General features: G+C 57.6%; 1 protein-coding gene across 1 annotated transcript; it reads left to right on the plus strand.

Moving 5' to 3' along the window:
• Positions 1–1,409: 1,409 nt before the first annotated feature.
• On the plus strand, positions 1,410–21,272 carry LSCM1_01300 (uncharacterized protein; the record flags this gene model as incomplete). The annotated part of the gene is made up of 1 exon (XM_067318922.1): positions 1,410–21,272. One exon carries the CDS (start codon positions 1,410–1,412, stop codon positions 21,270–21,272), a length of 19,863 nt encoding a protein of 6,620 aa, XP_067175027.1.
• Positions 21,273–21,960: the final 688 nt, after the last annotated feature.

The raw sequence follows: 21,960 nt of genomic DNA on the forward strand, positions 1-21,960 counted from the left end.
CTCCACGCTCAAGGTCATCCGTGCCATGCGCTCCACGTTCGTCGGTGGCGCCATGAGTCTCGGACAACTCGGTCCTACCGGTCCGGGGGCGCCTCTTGAGAAACCTTTCCATGAAGGTGCACACCGCCCCCGACGTGGACGACGCGCCGCCTTCCTTCACCTCTGCCAGGTAAACCTGGGCACTGCCGCTTCGTAGGTGACACCCACTTGATTCCAGCTCTGTATGTCTGAAAGCGTGCGGCGGGAATGTAAGAAAAAGGGCCCATCAAGAAAAAAAACCCTGCCCCTTAAAGGGTGGGCGCTGCCTCCGCCGCTCCGGTGGCGTAGGCGCGCGCTCGCCCGGTGGGCCTTTGCCTAGGGGGCCGCCGCGGCCGGGGGCCCCCTGGCTCTCGGGCCAGCCCGAATGGCGCACGCCGGGCGGGCGGGGGTGCCCTGGCGGCACGGCCAGCCGCCCCCCACTCCCGCAACGGCCAAACAAACACCAACGCCACAAGCCGAGCCCACACGCACCCAGGGCAGGCAGCGCTTCCGGCCAAGAAGAACCGTACTCATCTGCCCGCTGAACCCGTGAGGTGGACAAGGGCGAGAACCACATTTAGACGCCTCCCTTACATGTCCTCCTGCATCATCCTCTTGCGATTTTTTCTTTCACAGATCCCACAAATATGACGGCCATCACGATCGTCCCTGGTGCTGCGTCAGTTCCGTCCTGCCCGTTTTGGCGACGACTTTGCGGAGGGCCACGCGCGAGGGGGGGTCTGTAGGCCCTTCGCTTTCCCGCGGAGTGAGTGCATTACATCATGACATCGCTGCTTAGCGCCCCGCATGATGAGCGGCTTCATGTGGTATATGAAGCTGCAAAGATGCGCTTTTCAGACCGTTCTCGCCTTTCCGCTCGAGAAACGAACTCTTGCAGCCTGCTCATCTCACTAGCTTCTTTCGTTTCGCTGCCATGATATATGTACATGGCTCTTACCCCTGCTTCAAGCTTCCACCTTACCTCACGCCCGTCCTCTCCCTTTTAGCCGAACTTGTTTTCTTTTCCCTTTTTATTTTCCTTACAACACTCTCTTTTCTTTAATGCAGATCGCTTTCGAATCCTTCGTAGTTCAGAAGCTGTTGCTCTACCTGCTCACTCCTCTTACAGAATCACTATAACCAACACTTTTATCTTGTTTTCGCCTCGTGTGCTGCAGACAAACCGAAACGCTTGGCAGGGGCTTCTCTAAAGCTCTGTTCCCAGAGCGCTGGCTCAGCAAACCCTGTACTAGCGCCACCTCCCTCTGTTATGACTTTTTGTCCTCACGATACTATTCATTCGCATTTTTTTCTTCCGAGATACCACGACGCATCAAGGAAGCTAGCTACCATCACCCGCTGGTGCTCACAACGAGGTCAGCGCGAGGACCATGGATCTGCAAAGCTCCGACTTCTCTGAGCTCGATAGAGAAGAACTCTTCAGCGACGACCGCGAGGACTCGCAAACACGCGTCTTCAGTGATGGCGAAGACTACAGCACTGACAGCTCGGTGCACAGCACCGTCAGGCGAGCCGCACCATCTGAGGGCTCGGGGCAGCGCGCAGATGGCCAGCGAGGAGGCAGAGCCCGGGGCGTAGTCAGCGAGCCTTTGCGACTTCTTCGCGAGTCTGCCCACCCCATCGAGTACCGGTTTGCCCAACCCAGCTTGAAGGAGAGGTCCGCAACAGATCTGAGCGTGCTTTGTGACGAAAAGCGCGTGGGTCTGAAATCGCTTGCGGGACTTGTCAAGTACAGCTCTGCTGACCTTCTCACCCGAGCATGGTGCCTGTGTCCCTCGGAGCTGAAAAACCGTGAGCATCCGCTCTACACTAAGCTACCAAAATGCCCTGAAGTGTTAGAAACTCAGTTTGCGGACACAGATGAGCTATCCCACTTCATGTGCTCTATCGCCCTCCAGCTTGGTGAGCGATACCACCGTGTGACACCTGTGTACCTTCGATCTCTGCTTGTGCAGGCCGTTGTGCGAGACGAAATCTCCGACGCAAGTCAGAGTGTTGTGAATAGCTTGCCATACGCAGACACCCTGCTCGATCCAGCGTGGGAGGGAAAAAGTACATGTACTAATGGGACACCTGATGCGTCAGGGAGCGAGGCGGGTGACGGAGAGCAAGAAGAAAATCCGGAGATGGAGTCTGCCGTGAGTGCATTTGACTTCAGCGTTGCGTTGGTGTTGCCAGTCATGTCGCAAGGAATCACATACGAGAGTGTTAACCTGCTGCACACTTTGGTAGACCGATGCCTGAGTTCCTCTACAGAGGCGGCGGTACTGCGATCATGGGGCGTTAGGCGTATTATGCGTCTATTGCTTCGCCAGATGAACACGCACACCAGGGAAAATGAAAACAGATGGCTAGCGGCAACAATATCGTTGCTGTCAAAGATTGTGTTCTCGTCGGGCGACACTAAGGCATTTTTAGCCCTTTTGCGGTGGAGTTTGCATCACTCAGAAACGATGGCGGCGCTGCGGATACACGGCGTACGGGGCATTGTGGAGCGTGTCGAGCAGAGGAGTGCGTTTCGCGTACGCCTCTCCATTCCCACTGTCACAACAAAGGAGCAAACCATCTCGCTTATTCACTCTGTGGGAAGTACTCCTACCTCCGTCGCAGGACTGTGTGTGCTCACGGAAGAGGACACCCTGAGGTGCATAGTTTTTACCGAGAACCGCTCCTTCAAAGTCTCCTTGACGCCACCGTTCGAGGTGCTGTGCTGTAGTAGCAGCGCCCCAGACTCTTGCAGAGGTGTATATGTGGAGAACAATATGTCCATATGTGTACTCGGTGATCACGGAAAGGTATTTGTGATCGACAAGGGCACTCTAATGCTTACTCGGACAATGTCCCCACCATCGCACCTTCTCAGTCCTACGCAGTTTCCATTGTATATTGGAGATGATGAGTACGTGTCACCGTACTTTCTAGCGGGTAGCTCGACGGAGAGTGTGGCTTGTTTTACTGGAGATGAGGTGAGTGGGACCCTAACACCTAGTACGGTGACTTTACCGCGAACATGTGACTCGCTGAGCATTCAGTTCTACCTTTGCCCGGTATTCAGCGGCACGGTACACGAAATAACACTGCTCCATCTGACTACAGGGAGCAAGAACTGGCTTTCTGTGTCAGTGTCGCTAAATCCTCTTACCTCATCTATGGTGCTTACCTTCCGACATGGACAGGACGCGTTCGCTGAGGTTAGGGAGTCACTACGGGTGGAGTGGGCTCTTTGGAGTGCGTCGCTGACGTCTACCAACGACACAGCAACGTGGAGTGTCTTCAAAAATGGTGTCCTGTGTGACACGCGTAATCAAAGCGGTGCGTTGGTGCAGCCTAGTGGTTCTATTACGCCAGTTTTCTTCAAAGGCCGCCTGACCGCGCACCTCTCGACTCTGCAGCTTTGGTGCCGTGCCCAGAGTATCGACTGCATGCGCAGCTGCGCGCTGGAGCACACACCGGAGAGTAAATCGCAATTTCTAGTGTTTTCGTTCTTGATGGATGAGGGACTCGGGTGCACGCTTCACAGTCCACAAACTGGATACGTTTGGCAGGGAACAGGGATTATTTGGGACACCCCTTCGAGACCATTCCCGGTTACTCGGCCCTATCCTCATAAGGTCTACTGGAGACCGTCCGGCAATTACTACGTGATCACCAACCACTTTGAGTACGCCATCATCGAGCCGCAGGCAACGACGTGGATTAGCCGTGACGGCCGCGTCGTCGAGCAAGGGGAGGGGCTTTTGTCCGTGAGCGAACGCCCTTTTTACAACATAACGGATGGCTACTTTTTCCTGTCTACTCAGGACGCCATCGGTATTTGCTCCGTCAAGTCCACCTCGCCACCAGCAGCGTACTTGCGGCACCTGCCATCGATGGTACTTGGGAAGGAGTTCTGCGCAGAGGTAGTGGAGAGTGTGATGGGGCGGTGCCCCATCACAGCGAAGCAGTACCTGGAGTACCTGGTGCACCGAACCAATCTGCATCTGCTCATGTACAGTGACGATCAAGGCAGCGGCCCCGTCCGCCTCTCTTCAAGCCTTCGAGAGAACCTCTCCGTCGTCGGTCGACTTCTTGACTTGACCGAGTACCTGGTTTCTGTTATCGAACGGAGTGGAACGGTTTGCCTGTGCCCTGGGCTGATTCTTTGCCTTGTGGGCCGTGTGCTGAATATATATGTACAATTCTTCGAGCGGCAGTGCCCTGGGCAGGTTGTGCGGTCTGTAGTGGACGCCCACAAGCGTCTGCAGACCTTGAACACGACCCTGATGCAGGATGAGTTTTTGAGGGAGGCTGCGAATGTCTTTGGCGACCTTAACCGCGTCGTTCTGGCTCGCTGCGTCAGCCACGATTTCCAGCTGAAGCTGATCACGGACAGCACAAGCTTGAAGGATGTGCGCCCGCTGCTGCAGCTCGAGAACCTCTCACAGTTTGTCGTCTCAGTGATCAAGAAGGACATGAAGAAGATGTTCATGACCTTTCTGCATCGCTTGAAGGAAGAGTGCCAGGAGGAGGCGATTCTCATTTTTGATAGCAAACCTCGGCAAATCCATGCGTCAGAGGCGATGCTAAGCACTCTACTGGGAATGCTCTCGCAGCAGGGCCACTCGCAGTGGCACCTGGTCGCCGCCGCGCTGATCAGCTCCCTCTGCAAGTGGATTATTCGGCGCTACGAAGAGCGTTACCTGTCGGACGGTGAGCGCTACGCCAACATCGATGCCCTCAAAGAGACGTCCATCGGCATCGTCCTCTTCCCTGTCGTGCACTACATGTGCGACATGCAACTCGACTCGTCCATTGCCCCGGACGCGCTGAAGGCCCTGAACGACGCTCGAAAGTGCCTGTCACCCTACAGTCTGTCCCCCGGTGACACAGAAAAGAAGTGTGTCTCGTTTTCAGAGACGCATTACGTGACATCCCCACCTCAGCTGACCTCGCCGTTCTCCGCCAACCTCTCGTTACAATATGCCAATAGCATCAAGGTGGAGTTTCCGGACTCCCCGGAAGTGGACTATGCCCCCAACACCGTAACCGTCTCGCTAGTCACGAACAACTGCCTGTCCTTTGTCGACGTGCTGCTCCCGGGCCAAAGCGCCGTTTTCCAGGAGGGTGCACAAGTTTCAATTGTGTACGCCGCCGACGCGACTCCAGAGTCCCCTGCCCCTGGTGTGGCACTGAGCGTACACACAGTAGTCGAGCTGGCGACGGAGAACACGGACTGGGTGCGCGATATCTGTCTTGCGCTCAGCTCAATCATCATCCGGGTGACTCAGCACAATTTGCGAAAGACTACGCCGTCTAGCTGCGTTATTCGTCGAGACTCCTTTCTTCGCGGAGGCCTGTCGGCCAGTGATCAGAGGCGCAACAACGTATCACCCTCCTCGGGGGAGAAAGAGGAGTGCGCCCAGCTGCATACAGAGCTGTGCGCGGTGGCGGAGGAGACAAATCCGTCATTGACTGCTGCATGGAGAGCCTTATATGAAAGAAGCCACGTGCAGTATTCCCAGCGGCTGGAGGGAGTTATGCGATGGGCGAGCTGTGCACTTGCGTGGCACACTCTCTCGCCACCCCCAAATGAGGAGCAGACGGTAGAGCGGCTGCTTTGCAGCTGCGTGGACGCGATTAAGCGCAAGACATTTTTGCTTCTGGAGGCGCTGCAGCAGGGACGAGAGGAGGCCATCGTGGGCCGGGCACGCTTTTTGCTGTTCAACATAACCCCCCGTCTCTTTGGCGAGTCGCAGCTGATCGATCACCAGCACACGGAGGAGCCGTTGACAGCGGAGGCGGATCGCGGCTCTCGCCAACTGTCACGATTAGGCTACTCGGTCGGCAACAAGAGCCGGGCCGCAGCGGCAAGCTTTCATATGCTCACAACGCCCACTCTCGACCTCTCCAGCAGCCATCGTGGGGCAGTGCTGAGCACGCGCAAGGCAGCCTCGCGGGCGGTGGATGCGTCTACGGTGAATATTTTCAGCAAGGGTGTCAGAAACGAGGAGGAGAGTTTGCCGAACAAGATTATCTATTACCTCATCAACGGACTTGACAAGTCGACCGACGACATCTATAACGATATGGTACTCAAGACGAAGCAAACGGTATACCAGACGGCCGCGTACAAACTGCAAGAGGACCTATGTAAGTCGTTTGCGAAGGACCGGGAGATGCTATCGGCCATTTTGATGACGCACTTAAAGTATCGACTCGAGTTCTCTCAGCCTACCATCGGTGCAGCGAGCGAGGAAGGGGGGGCCAAAGTTGGCTTCAGTCGTCACTACACAGATGAGATGATCGGCTGCGGCTTGCTGCGGGAGCTGGAGTTGCAGAAGTCGGTGTGCTCCTTTGTGCAGAGCTCGCTGCGTTCTCTCTTACACAAACTCGATGACGCGGAGAACTTCCCGTACGTAGAGGCGGTGTACATGTGCGCTACTTTGTGCCACCCCTGGGACGGTGTTGACATGTCGATCTTGCAGCCGCGAGAGATTTTTGCCTTTCTCAGGAAGCTCTTCACCACCGCGTGCGAACTGCGCCTCGAGTCTGCAAGCAGCGACCGCGACCGGTACTACGAGAGCCGTGGACTGTTTGACTTGGCGCATCGTTGCCTCGTCATTCCCAACGCGATGCTGCAGACCTCTGTGGAAGGCGTTCACGTCGTGCAAAGTGAGGTGCAGGGGCTGCATGTGGAAAACGTCAACGTTGTGTTCAGCGCGCGAACGCACTGGAAAGCACACGGCGCGAACGTGAAAATAGCGGCAAAAACAGACGAGGCAGACTATTACGCGAACTACGGCATTCCAAGTGTGATCAGCGAGTTTCCGGATGTGCATTACTTCGAGGTGGCGCTGGACTTTGCGCTGCATTCGAGCAACCCGGGGCTATCAATGGGGCTGAGTCTCGTGCCCCTCTCGCCGCTGGATCCCGTGCGGGCGGACTACGTACTCTCACTCGATTCCACCGGTCGCGTACGCCGCCCTGAGAAGCAAGATTGCCAGCTGTGCAGTCCGTGGAAGGTCGGTGACGTTATCGGATGCGGGCTCATGGCCCCATCGAACAGCGTCTTCTTCACGCACAACGGCGAGTTTCTCGGCGTGGTAGCGGATGTGCCGACTCTGTCCACTGTGATCCCCTTTGTGAGCGTGCACGGCGACGACACACTCATGAAGGTAATTGTCAACTTTGGCGAAGAGCAACCGTTTCGCTTCGACTTGGCATCCCTGCACTGCAGCTGTCGGCATCGCTATCTCACCCCGAGCGTGGTGTGCGACACGGTCATCATCACGACAGCCTATCTTGTCACCACGTGCTACAAAGCACTCTCTCAGGAGGAGGACACGGGGGTATCAAACGGCGAAGCCATCAGTGGTCTTCTTGAGAAGGCGACAGCATTTCTCAGCTCTTCGATTATGTCACTTATGGTGAAGCTCAACGCTTGCCCGCCGGGGCCGAGTAGCCGGGTGGAGCAGATCTTCGTGTCGCTCTCACGCCTGTTTCACTGCGTTTCCATCGTGATTGAGTGCTTTCGCTACGACTCCGTCACTCCGCGCACGCACGCGACAGTTCTGCAGTTGTGCGCCGCCATCCTCACACGGTGCCGTGACAGGTGGGCCAAGGTGCGCGCCTCGCAGTGTCTGGCGATGCTTTGCAAAATGCTGCGTCCGGAGTACCTGGTGGAGGCGTCAGAGACGCTGCGGGGCCTCGTATCTTCTGAGGACATTGTGCAGCAGCTGGTCGATCTCGCCCGCATCAAATTTATCAAAGAAGTGGAGGTACCCATGCAGGCACCTCGCTGGGTCGGCGACACCACAATTGTGAAGGGCAAAGGTACCTTTTTCGGGTCTGTTCCGATGCCGAAGAAGGGGACGCATCTCGTTGGGTTTCGCATCAAACGGCGACAGCAGCAAGTCCAAGGACCTGGGGCACCGCTGGGCGGGTGCTACTACCTCGGACTGGCTCACGGACAACCGTCCATTCCAAACATGGGCAATCTGATCAGCCGAAGTGACGTTTACGTGCTGCAAGACACAGACGACCAGGATCAGGTGGCGCATCTTCTCTTAAGGCGGCACTGCATTCCTCGCAACAATCACCGCCGCGTCTACGGCAACGATGAGGTGGTCTGGGTCGAGTTCAACGCGGACTACGGTGAAATCGCCTTTTATCGTGAGAACATGGTCATGATCGGCCTCGCGTTTGCGAACATTACCCAGGTCGACGATCTCTACCCGATCGCCTTTCTCTTCAACGACGATGCTTCATGCGAAATTATTGCGCCACCCTCCCTGACAGATGAGTCTGTCGAGCATTGGGCGGAGAGCCTACGCCGCAGCGCCGCGATCGCCACGCTGCAGGAGCTCCACATGATCCCTGGGTTTACCACGATCATCTCGCTTATGGTGCAGCGCTCTGTCGCTCAGCTTGATCGTGCTCTGGACGCGTGCCTTGTTGCACTGGGTGTGCTGGGGGGGGAGCGAAGTTACCTCTACTGTCAGCACGATACATATGGTATGGTCGTCGTCCACGCGATTGCCGAGGTCACCGGAAAAGTGGTTGTCTTTCTAGCCAGTGACGAAGACAAGCGGCTGTTCTCTGTGCAGCCGCAGGGGCTAAAGCCGTCTTTCATTCAAACGCCACTGTACCAGAGCAACGCGCCAGATGCACACTCCTGTGCCACACTGCTTTCGAATGAGCTGTATCGCATTCTCTACGAGGCATCCGCTGTGGCGCCGCTGCTGCAGAGCGAAGAGGAGGAGCGGCGCAAGGTGGAGCGCCAGTGCGAGGAGTCCATCAGCAGCTCCATAGCGACAAACCTTATTGGAATTCTCACGGAGCAGCAACTGGGGTCATCTACCCAGCTTTCTAGGGCGGCTTCAACGGCTCCACAGGGCCACAGCTCTGCATTTCCGTGCCGCTGCTCCAACTCGAGTGTCATTTTTTCTGGCCGGACCGTGTCGGTCGACTTACACTGCTCCACCAAGACCTTGTACGTGCCGAACCCTTCCATTGCTGTCACCACCGCTGAGGGTTGCTCTGTCGTGCGCGGGAATGTGCAGCTTGACCAACGCTTTACTCTCGCCGTCTCGGTAACGCAGACGGCGCCCAACGACCTCATGTACATCGGATTCACCACGACGCGCACGCGGTGGCCGGAGTCACAGGATGAGGTCGCTAGCTGGGACGATGCGTGGGCGCTATGCAACCGAGACTCTGTCGCCACAAACAGTGTGAACTGCTGCATGGAGCCGGGCATCATCTTTGGCGCGGCGGACAAGGTCTTCCAGAGTGGCGACGTAATACTCATGCGCGTCGATCGTAATGAAAGAACACTGGCCTTCACGCGCATAAGAAACGGTGAGCAGACTGATCTGGGTGTCTTGTTCGAGGGTGTCCCTGCCGCCTGTGACTTGCGGCCGATGGTAGTGTGTGGTGAGGAATCGGTGGTGGTTTTCTCCACACTTGACTCGTGCCTCTTCCCTGCTCGGCTCACATACCCAGTGAGTAGCTTCAGCAACCCATCTCGTGAGCGGGTGACTTGCAGCTCCTGCGCGCGGCGGCTGATACCGCCGTGGTACGGTAGCGAAGATAACGTGGCACTCTGCGAGTCATGCTTCAGCTCGTGGAAGCGGCCAAAGGACATGTTCTTTGGTGTGAGCACGGCGTCGCGCACGATACCGGAATACCTGGTCTCGGATCATTGCCCTGACACTCTCGTGGTGGGCGACTATGTGCAGCTCGAGGAGAACACCGGGCTTCAGTGGTCGACAGTGCGAAGTGTAAACGCAGAGATGCTAGGCGGCACGTGCATCGCGCTGAATGATGAGAGCTTCGCCTTCAGTGCTGAGCTACCACAGTTTGGGCAGCGCCGGATCGACGTTCAGCTCAGCCACATCGCCGGCGTCCCCGGCCACCCGTTCAGTGGCTTGCACTCCTTCACACCACTGTGGCGAGACGGGCAGCATATCCGCGCCACGTGCAGCCTCCGTGGAGACTGTATGGCGGTGAGCGCGACATTGCTGCCGACGCGCACGAAGTTGCTCGTATGCCTCCGCATTGAGAGCAACTCGCGCAGCACTCTCTTCTCCATGACCGAGGTGTTTGTAGGGGTGACAAATCTGGCCGATACATCGCGGCCAATGAGCCGTGCGGACTTGGAACATCTGTGCGCGGCGAAGAACGCGCGGGGTACGTGGTGTGACACCAACGAGAAAGTAAGCAGCAGCGGCTACATCTACATGCTCGTTGATTGTCTAAACAACTCGATTCTCTTCAGTTCGAGCCTCAGTGGTCTGCAATGCAAGCCGTTCGTCATCTCCGGCAGCGTCTCTGCTGACGCTGACGAGGACAGCCTTCGCCTTCTTCTGTTTTCACACGATCCATGCGTTGTCTACTCCAGGGAAGGACTTGTGTCTTACAACGAGTGCGTCGAGCCAAGCTTTGCGCCGCTCGCGATTGGCCTCTTCCCTGAAACAAGTGACGCCCCGTCGGTCGACACCTTCAACGAGGCTATTGTGCTGATGGACACGGTCGACCGCACTCAGGCGTACACGAAAACAGAGTGGCGGTATTCCCCACATGCCGATAAGCTGGAAAATGGGACACTCTTTTACATTGGCGATACCGTCACATTTCTCCACGATGGGGCGACCATTCGGGTCTACATACAAGGAATTGAGCTGGCTCATCTCGAGCTCAGTGAGGCACAGCGAAGCGAGCGCTTGCGTCTTGTCGCATACCTATCCACGCGTGGCACAACGGCTAAAATTGTGCCTCCTCTTTACGGTACTTCTCACCTGGGCAAGATCACGTGCGTATGCGGCCCAGACGTGGCCGTCGTCGAATGCGCAGTAGAGCACGGCACGAGCCAAAAATTCGCAATCCACAGGTCCGCGGTACGCTACTGCGCAATGGTAGCTACTGCCGGCGGGGGGCAGCTGAGCCTACGCGACGGTGACCCAGTCGCCTTCAAGATTGGTGGGCTGCAGATCTCGAAGCGTGGTACCATCGCCAGCGTGCAGGGAGCCATTGTTAATGTGTGCGAGAGCAGCGACAAGCGTAATCTCCTCTCCGTCAGCATGGGCCAATGCTTTCTCCTTCGAAACGAAGGCAAGCAACACTACAGCTACGAGCTCTACTCTCTCATCTCACCCCCGACCAGCTCCATCACCCGTGTCTTCGAAGTGGGAAAGAAAAAGTTCCGTCTGCAGAGTCGCGGGTCCTATAACGGAATCATGTTCGACTGCAAGACATCCGAGACCATTGAACTGATTGGGATGTCCGTGCTGACACGGGTCACTGGGTGCCATCAGGTGCAGACCTACTTCCGCAAGGGTTCCAGCGTCAACCACGAGCGCGACAGCCGGTCATGGACCATGATCTTCGACGATATGATTGACATGACGGCAGACCGCCAGTTCAGCATCCCATTTTCGCCCATAGTGGTGGAGAGTGGCACGACCTTTTCCTTCTACATCAACACGTCGCACAACTGCGGTGTCGGCTTCTATTGCGAGGAGGATGGCTGCAGCGGTGAGATTGGCCAGGAACTGGACACCGACGGCACTCTCTCTGTCTGCCTGGGACGAAAGAGCGGCAGCGGCGACCCTTTCACGGAGTTCAGCATGTCGCCGCGCGGGTTCTGCGGCACGATCCAGTACAAACAGAGTCACGGCTCTGCATTTCCATCAATCGAGGGAAAGCTCTTCTCCCGTCCTTCTGTGGATGCGAGCCACTGCCATTGCAGCGAATCGCTGCGCCTGATATGCCGCCCGCCAACAACATCGAAGGATATCGTCGTTACATTCGGAGTGCGGGTTTTGTCGCTCGCAGTGCGCATCATCTCCTTCAAGCTACCGGTGCTGCTGCTCAGCCCATCAGCGCATACCACGCATGGCATCTCGCACTGCTCCATCTCCATGTTCTACACGCAGGAGGGCAGCCTCGAGAGGCAGTGGGTGTGGAACTCGCGGTTCTTGGTGCACGGAAACGCTTCGGAGGTAGTGCTAAACCCAGCAAGCCTCTCTCTGGAACAAGGGACATACACGTTTCAGCTGCTGCTAAAGAACATTGAGAGCGAGGGCATGGGGGCGCCGCCGCACCTGTGCTTACTTGGTAGCAGTGAGCCATCGTACGAGCGTAAGAATGGCCTCATTGCGGTAAGCGGGTTCTTTGGTGATGTGGTATGTGAGGCGAACAGGCCAGTGCAGGAGGGTGAGCTACATACGTTGACCCCTGGCGCTCACCTGAATCAAAACAACTCCGCCTCTTACAACGGTATCATGTTTGACCTGCGTAGCAAGAAGGAGATAACCCTGGAGCAAGTCTTCTGTATCTCTCAGACTACGTCAGACTGCGTTACCGTGCGCGTCTTTTGGAGGGAGGGAAGCATGGAAGGAGCAGAGAGGGTGCCGCACCAGTGGCGTGAAGTGGTCACCAAAGAGTTGGCGGTTGTGGATAAGCACCCTTTCTCGGTCGGCCCACTGATGCTGCGCATGCGTGCCAACCAGGTCTACTCCATCTTCATCAACACGTCGTCGAGCTGCGGCGTTCGCTTCTATAACAGCAGCGACGGCCATGTTGGAGACATCCGTGATGAGTTCGACAGCGATGGCATCTTGTCCGTCTACGTTGGCCGGAAAAGCGAGTCATCGACCCCGTTTGCTGAGCTGCCACTCGAGCCGCGTGCTTTCCGTGGCCGGATTACGTACCGCACTTACGCACTACAAAATTCGGAGACGATGGAGTACGCCACATTCCCGTACGTTCGTGGCTTTCTTGTTACTCGAATGCTGGTGGCTCTCATGTCATACGTCGAGCTATCTGGCGCAGGCCACTCGGGCAACTTCTCTTATGAACAGCTGCTCAAAACCATTTCGCTCCTCGCCACGTCGCCGATGGAGTCGCTCACAGACTTGATGGGCGCGGAGAACATACTTTCATCACTCATTCGGGATTCGGGCGAGGTGCGCAACGCCCATGCCCGGATCCCAATTGCGGGAGGGCACTGCTCTCTGTTGCTGCCACTAGCGAAAGGCGACCTTGCGCTGCTGACCGACATGCAGAGCCCCGAATCGAATGCGCTAGTTCAGCTGCAGTCTGGCATGCAACCCGACGGGACGGCTCTGGTGCAACACCGGGACGTGTCACAGCCGTTCCGCGTACCAGCAAAGCGACTTCTACCCATCACCAAGTGTGCCACGTGCGGTGGCGTTTACGCTCAGGGGGATTGCGTGGCCTGCAGCACCGAGCACATCCCCGCCTCCTCCGAGGAGGCACGGGCAATTGAGATTGTTGCGAATGGGTTATTGCAGACGCGGCCGGCGCTGAGCGTTCAGGAGGCGATGGAGGCGGCAACGGCTGCTGTGGGCAGCGCCTGGCGAAGGGATGGGATGGCGGTGCCGAAGAAAGCCACATCCAAAGATAGGCCTGAGGTGCAGGTATCTGTGTCACCGCGTGGGGTCGAGTTCGCGATCCCGGTGGGACTTCTGCTCAGTGAAGAGGAGTACAGCGAGAGCGGGGGCTTCATGTGCCCGTTTGTGTTTCACCCCGCTGTTGGCGCTGCGGTCTCGCTGCGCCTTTCGACGACAAACGAGGTCTTTTCGGTGCAGTTCGTCACCAGTGGCGCTGCCTCGGCATCTGCGCAAGGGACCGACGATGCCCCTGCTCGCTTTTTACTTCTGCAGCTGTGGGGGGGCGATGACGAGATCCGAGAAGCGCTCAGCGAAGATTCTGTTTTGTTTGTCGTCTGCCGCGGTGGCGAATCGAGCGTTCCGCTGATCGAAAACGTTTACGCTGGCTACGCCGCTAGCTTGCAGCGCGATGGAGTGGTGGTGCTCTTCCTCGAAATGGAGGTGTGCTCGCCGCTCCAGCTGACGGCGCCAGTGCTAGCGAAGCCGGACTGCTGGCTGTGGGAGCACAATTCCATCGAGGCGCAGCTGTGCTCTACCAGCGCCACGTATTTAGCACACTTGTTTTCCTCCGTCGAGGAGGCGTTGGACTGGCCGCACTCATCGACCTTTATGGTGACCGTGAATGGCAAAGAGTCGACCATTTTTCTCGAGCTTCACGTTTCGGAAGTGCAGCGTCGCACGCTTTCTTCGTCTGGGATAATGGCGCGCTCCGCTTCGTCGCTGCCGCCTGTTCGGATCCGCAAGCCGTTCAGCGTGCAGAGCGACGAGTTGCTCACAATGCGGGTGACAACGGAGGGTGACTTTTTCATCTACGACACGAACGACATTGTGCGGTGCGGCGTTTCAAAGGATGAGCTTTACAGTGGCAAGCACCAGCGGCAGCTGCAGAAGATCGGATTTGTGAGCGTCGACCCGGAGAAGGTGACGGCGCTTCTCTACGTTCCGGAGAAGATACGGCGCAACCCCCCCATCACCATTGCGCAAGACGGGAGGTCGACTCTCTCGTCCCCTTCGTTGCCCCCCAAGACATACTCGCCGACCTGGGTGAAGCTGGATGCCAGCCGCATCACCGTGACGCGCAACGGCCTGACTGCGAGCTCCGTGAACGAGCTCGGCGGCGGTGACGCTGTGATGGGGACGCCACTGCCAGCCACCGGCGTGTCGTCCTTTGTCGTGCACATCCACCGCAAAGATTCCCAACCAGGCACGCCTCTCGGCTCGGGGTTCTTTGCCGGGGTCGCCCTTTCCGACTTCGCTCAATTCGCGCCCGATTACTCCGCCATAAAGACGTGCGTCGGGTCACTGTGGGTGGTGCAGGACGTCCAGGATGAGGACTCGATGCCGAATCAGGAGCTACTGCCTCCTCTGATGCGCGGCTCCTACGGCCAGGGGGTCCTTTTCTTTGACAGCACAAAACTGGTATTCATTGTCGATCGAAGCAACGGAACGCTTTCCCTCTCGCGTGACAACGAGTCCCCGCAGGTGGTCTTTCAAGGAATACCGCCCGGCGCGTCCGTGTCGCCATTTGTGCGGCTCGACCACCCAAACTCCTCCGCGACCCTGGCACGCTTTTCCAGCCCCGTGGAGCACGCACGGCTGCACCAGCCATCGCTGGAGAAGGTCCTCGGGCTGCAGCCCATCACCCCGTCTCTTCTGCGTCGCTACCCGCTCTTCATGGTGACGCAGACCTTCCCCTTCATCTCGGAACTCGTACGCCGGCTCCCCACTCGTCTCGCCGGAGTGTTGGAGCGCTGTTGGGGTGAACAGACTGCGCGGTCCCGCTTTGAGTACCGTGTGTCACAGGTGCTGGAGGAGCTGACGGACATGGGTGCCTTTGCCCGCTCCTCACCCAGAATGAACGACGCCGACGTAGACCGCATCGTTGACTACCTGATCAGATCGTCTCGCAGGGAGGTGGTGGTGTTTCCGGTTTGCGCAAGCCAGGCAGGTGCACGAGCATCGCTAGACAGCAGCATCGGCGCGCACGTGCGGCTGCCGCCAACGTACGAGCTTGTGGGGCGCGTGGGGGCGACCAACATGGTGCGCGTCCTGCACTTCGATCAGAGGTTCGGCGCCATAGAGCGCACCTTGCACCTCTTCTACCTTGACGACCCGACCCTCAACCTTCACAGCACGAACGACGTTTTGCCACACCTGTCGGTGATGCGCCAGCACGAAATTCTGCCCGCGCTTAACATCGCAGACGCCGTGGCGGTTATTGCAGGCGGGTGGTTTGATTGCACCCTGGCGGACTACGGCGCAGTGCTGAATGCGAAGGCGGAGGAGGAGATCGCCTCCTCGCTGGTCTACGCGTTGGAACACTGGCACCTGCACCAGCTGCCGCACGGTCACGTGCACCCGAGAAACATTTACCTGCGTGTTGCACATGGAGAGGTGGTGGAGTGCAGTCTGTGGAACGTGCATCGGCTGTCGCCGTCGAGCAAGTACGCTTCGCAGGAGCTGCGCGACGCGGGCGCCCGCTCCTCCTTCGGGGACCGCTGGGCATGCTGGCGAATCCTACACTCCTTCGAGCACCTTCTCACTGGCGACCCGCGCATCGCGCAGCTCATCGGCCTTTTGGTAGACAAGGATACCAGTATATCACACGCACTGCAGCTAAGCGAGGCGTTTCAGGGCAACATCAATGACAGCGGAGAGGGCCCAACATTCTCGCTGCGGACGGGGTCGCGGCTGCGTGGTGGATCTGGGTCGTACAATGGCATCATGTTTGACGTCGTTGCCAAAAGTAACACCATTCGCGTGACGAAGCTGTCCTTCATACCAGACGCGAACACGGTTGCAACTGTCCGGCTATTCGCGCGCAGTGGAGGCTTTATGGGCTTCGAACGCGATGCTGAAGCGTGGACGAAGCTTGTGGAGGAGGAGCTAACCTTGAGGGACACGTGGGAGGTGACGCTGGAGAATTTCGAGCCCATCACGGTGCCCGCCGGCGCGCGTGTTGGCATCTTTCTTCACACTACGAGCGGCAGCGGTGTGCTGTTCTTCTCGGAGAATGAGGGACTGCAGGGCAAAACTGGCGATGTGGAGGAGGAAAACGATGACATTGGCATCACCATCGGCAAGAAGAGCGAAAGCGCCACGCCGTTCGTGGCGGTGCAGAGTCAGAAGCGTCTGTTGAAGGGCAGCATCACATATACCGTCCTCATGCGATCGAGCGGGCCGCGCAGCTGTCTCATCTCTTCCTGTGAGACCAACATCAGCAACGGTGAAGATGAGCAGGTGGCACTGCGTTTGGTGCACGTTCGCAGCGCGGCTAGCGAATGCCATACACCTTCTCAGGCGCCGAACGGGGAGAGCGAAGACAGAGGCAATGATACCCGGCTTACCGAGACTCCGTTGCCACTGAAGTCGCCCGCATACCGTCTTCAAATCCTCGGTGTACCAACCGCGCAGCGCGACGGGGTACACGAGGATAACGTGCTGACGCTCGCTGCACCAACTCAGTTCGCGTGGTGCCGCGCATCCGAGGTGGTGGCGACCCGGGCGGAACCACTACTAGAGGCTGCTGAGCCGCTTGCTGGTTACCTTGCCGCCGAGTCCCTGCGCAGGCGACGAGAATTGCTGCGGCACCGCACTCTCAGCAGCAGCGTATTCTCATGTCGCGCGTTGCATTTCAGCCCCCTCTTCACCCCTGAGAAGGAGGCTGGTGCGCCATCGTCAATAGACATGATCACACACCCGATGCTCATTGGTGGCAGAGTGTTCGTCTCGGAGCCCATATCGGCCTCCTGCACTCTATCCTTCTGGCAGAGAACAGCGGGGGCGGCGTTGTTGCTGGTGATGGATCACATCCCCGAGCCCGATGAGGTGATTCAGCGGCTGACGACATCGACGTCGAGCTCGCTGGTTGGTCTACGCAGCTGTGGCGGATTCGTGCACGTCGATAGCGATCTTCGGTATGTGACATCGACACGCAATCGGGTGCATTTTCGGCTCAAAGCGCCTTTGTCGTGCCGCCCGGTCTTTGTCGTGGCACGACTTCGAAACATAGGACACCGCGACTCCAAGTTATACGCCTACAGTAGTGCCATGGATCCCGATTCGTTTACCCCTGCGGCAGACGGGTGCTTCTTCATGACCAGCCAAAACACCACCGAGTGCGATGAAAAGGCACCGCTGGCGCCTACCTGGGGCGCCTTTGGCGGTTTTCGGGCGCTGGAAAGGCGCGACGGCGGCGGCGCAGGCTCGGCGACGGTTGTCCAAATGGATTCCTTTCTCTCTAGCAAGAGTGAGGCGCGCGTTGTGAGCGTGCCTTGGTGCTCAGGAGAGACCGAGACAGTCGTGCAAGAGACGGTGAAGGGTGGGGATCCTCCAGTGACTCTGGCGTTGCGGCCGACCCCGTGGCGGGCGCCGCTCCTGGTGGAATTGCGGGAGCAGGCGAGGTGGAAGTCGGTGCGGCACCTCATCGACTTCACGTGCCTATCCTCGTCACTCGCGCTTTGCGGCAAGTGTGGAGCGTGGCAGGTAGCAGGCGGCATCAACTGCAGTGGAGTAGTGTCGTCTCCGCGCTTCACCGCCGCGGAGCGGCACCGTGTGCTCCTACGGCTGCAGTTTCCGCGCCGTATGCCGTTGTGCCTACAACTCGACTGCAAGAGCGGCGCGGCGAGTCCGATTCGACTGCTGCACGGATCCTACAAGTCCTTGCGCAGTCGTCTCTTCGATCCGGCGGTGCGCGAGGTGTTTGTGTGCCTTGACATCAACTTACAGACCCGCGAGGTCCTCGTGTTGAGCAGCGACGGCACTGTCTATCACCCTTTCATTGAAGAGAGCGTTCCTTCGTCTGACGTGCAGCTTAGTTTTGTCTCTCACGCGCCGGGATCGGAACTGAATGTGATTGAATGGAGGGTTTGCTCTTCGCAAATCCGCGGTGAGATGACGACGCCGGTGCTTCAGGAGGTGATAGAGGAGACAAAAATGGAAGAGCTATCGGCAAACACATCCTTGACGGTCGGGACTGTGTGCCGCCACTCGCCGCGTGGATCCTTCACGGCGAGCCGCGAGGTAAACCTTTCGCCGGAGAAGCAGATGGGTGTGCTTATGGTGACGTACGCAAGGATGCTGCTGGAAAGGATGCTTCTGTCTCAGGAACAGGCACGAGTGGCCGCGCAGCCGCAGTTTCTACGACTTCTCTCCTTTACAGCCTTGCGCACACACCCCGATATTGCACGCGTCCTCGATGGCGAGATCAAGCACGGCTCTTTCCGGCTCCTTTCTCAGTGCGTGGCACACTTATCGGCGCCGTTCCTGATGCAGGGAGCAGCAGAGGTCGATACCAGCATCAACGTGATCGCGTCTCTAATGCACAACGATGTTTTCCGGCGCACGATTTTGAACGTGTTTGGAAGCACGCTTGCTGTTATTCTGCTGAGAGCTGCGACGGCGTACTCGCGGTCGACGCGGCACGCGGCGCTTCAGTGCGTTCAGGAGCTGCTGGCGGACGAGCGCGTGCCGCTTCCGTCTCACCGTGTGCTGTCGGCGCACCTTCGCCCGCTGACAGACATGATGGCATCCCTGTGCCGGAGCGAGCGCATGAGCTCGGCCGTCGTGCAAACCGGTGTCACGATCATTGCAAACCTGATCGAGCGTTACCAGCACGAGCGACCAGCGTCCCCGTACCGCGATGCACCAGCAGAAATACCCTACAAGCTAGTCCTTTGCGCTCGCGAAATCGTGCGCGCCATGATCCATCACCCGCCGCTGCCTTTTCCTTCGGCCATGGTGGCGGAGGTGACTTCGCAGCACACGATGCACTGCGAGGTTGTAAAGCGTGCCTTCGACGCGGAAAATAGGACGTCCTCGATTGGTGTGTTCAAGGAGCAGGGCCGGCACCCAGATAGCAGCATGTCCTTCACTGTGCGACTGAACGGTAACCGGCGCGGCTCCGTTGTGGTTGGCTGGAACTCGGCGACACCGCGGCCGCAGCCGCAACATGACTCCTTGCCGTATTTTGGCTACTTCGTAGATGGGCGCACCGGGGCGGTTTTTCTGTGCTACAACCACACCAAGTCACTGAAAGGCCTCGCCCTACGCGTCAACGCTGGCGACGAGCTCGTCGCGAGCGCCAATTACAGAGATCACAAGATCATCTTTGAGCTGAAGCGTGCCGGTATCACTGTCGGGGAGACTAAATTCGATACAGAGCGCGAGACCATTGGGCTACCGTTCTTCTCCGCCGAGTACTGTGATGACGCCACGGTCGACCTCAAGTCCTTTCGTTCAGGACCGCAGACACTCTCTGTATCTCGGCTTTATGAGCAGATTATCCGGGCCCCCTACGAGCTTGACCAGACGCCGCCGCAATCGTACGAGTTTTACGCGGAGCTCAATCTGTTTGTGCAAACGGTCTTGAACGTGCACAGCAGTGCCGATATCGTTTCACGTGTGACGAGTGACTCGACCGTCGCAAGTCACGAGCTGGCCAGCTTCCCGCAGGTGTCTTCGGTGCTGAACGCCAGCGCCTTTGCCGAGAAGGTGGAAGTTGCCCCACTCAAGCCGTACCTTGTACGCCTGAAGAAGCTAGACGAGCTCACCGCGGAGTTCGCCCCTCTCATCAACTTACGCCGGCGCACGGAGCTGTTCGACATTTTCGGCATTCTGAAGAATCTCTGCTCCCGGGAGACAGAGGAGCAGATTCAGACGCGCATCATGGCACCGTTTCAGAACATGCAGGGCAAGAAGGTCTCGGTCACGATCCACACGATGCAGGCGCAGCCCACGAGCTCGACGGGCCCCTTCCAGACACTGATGCGTTCCGTTTTCGGGCAGCTGTACCTGCAGCTGCAGCAGGCCACAATCGACATCTTCTTTGTCTCACCGATTTTTACCGTAAAGCTTGCAGGCTTCGGCTCCACAGACGCCGGCGGCCCTTACCGTGATGTGCTCTCACAGCTGGCCACGGAGATCATGACGACGCACCCTAGCAAGCAGTGCCAGCTGAATCCGCTCTTTGTGAACTGCGGGCGCGGCGATGTGACGGCGATTATGCCGAATGTTTCCCTCATGGGTAGCGCGCAGATACCTCTCATGCTGGAGTTCTTTGGAAAACTTCTCGCGTCCCTTTTCCTCACCCAGGATGTGCTGGCGGTCGAGCTGCCTCCTCTCTTTTGGAAGCTATTACTTGGAGAAGAGGCCACCATCAACGACTTGGCTACGCTTGATGCCGATATTGCGAAGCTTCTCCAACCAGAGGAGCTGATGATGCGCAGCCAGGACGAGCTGGAGGAGCGGTTCCCCGGCATCTCAGCGATGTGGAAATCCATCGTAGACGACAACCAGCAGTTCCTCCTCGATGAGAGCCTTCCGCCGGAGACTGTGGACGGTGCACGACTCCTCTCCCGCCGTATCATGATGAGCGAAATCGGCCGCTTCGAGGAGGCCATCAGCTACATCCAGCAAGGCTTCGATCAAGTTCTTCCTTTGTACACCTTGCAGGCCTATCGCTGGCAAAAGGTCGAGCTGCTCATCTGCGGAACCCCCAAGCTTACCTTCGCCGATTTTATCAACAGATGCGATATTCAGCTTTCCACGGCGGACGCAAGCATGTTTTTATCCGTTCTCGAGGGCATGACAGACGAGGACCGTACTTTGCTTCTTCGCTTTACCACCGGCCAGTCACGCCTTCCTCTCAAGACAAAGATCAAGGTGACTCATAACGGCAACAGGGATACACTTCCCACAAGCAGCACCTGCTTTTTTGCTCTTCGCCTTCCCACCTACTCTTCCGCGGAAAAGATGAAGGAGCGTATCTTGTACGCTGTCCGTCAGTGCAAGGCAATCGACGCGGACGGTCAGGCACGTGAGCACCTAATCATCGATTGATACAACACTCCCTACATGCATCATTTTCTTTAAACCTTCTGGTATTTTTCTTTCCCTCTCCCTCTCTGACTGTGTGTGTGCGTGTCTGTGTGTGTGTACTGCGCGGTGCATCCCTCCTCCTATACGCGGTCCGTCTATTAGGCGTTGTCACTTTTTTTATTATGCGGTGCTTTGAGGTTGCATTGACCTTGCTGGTTGTCTTTTCTTCGCTGCTTGGTGGCTTTCCTTTCCCCATGGGAGTGTACCGTTGACGCTTTGTAGCGTCGCATCTTCTCTCAGCGCTCTTCTCTGTCGCCACTGCCTACTCCCTTTCTAGCTTTGACCGACCATGGCCTCTTGTCTCCTCTTCTTCTCCTTGTGCGACTCCTATCATGGGCTCGTTGACTGAACATTTTTTTCGAATCTTTCCATCTCGTTTCGTGTTTATGTATCTGTGTGAAATATGGATGGAGATGCTGGTGCGTCTCAGCTTCGCTATGCTTTTTAACCCGTTCCACGCGCGCGCACTGCTGCCTCTTCTCCATAGGACTCCCTACGTTTTTAGCCGGCGTATATGATCATCAACAGCATTCGTATATGTGAAGCAATGATGACCAGAAGAGAAGTTCCATCGCTAGCGCAAACACTCTGTTGAGGTCTGATCTGAACGTACGGTATCCCTGGAAGGAAATGCCTGACTCCTTCGCAG

The sequence above is a fragment of the Leishmania martiniquensis genome, chromosome 35, assembly GCF_017916325.1.
Source record: "Leishmania martiniquensis isolate LSCM1 chromosome 35, whole genome shotgun sequence".
NCBI classification, from domain to species: Eukaryota; Euglenozoa; class Kinetoplastea; order Trypanosomatida; family Trypanosomatidae; genus Leishmania; species Leishmania martiniquensis.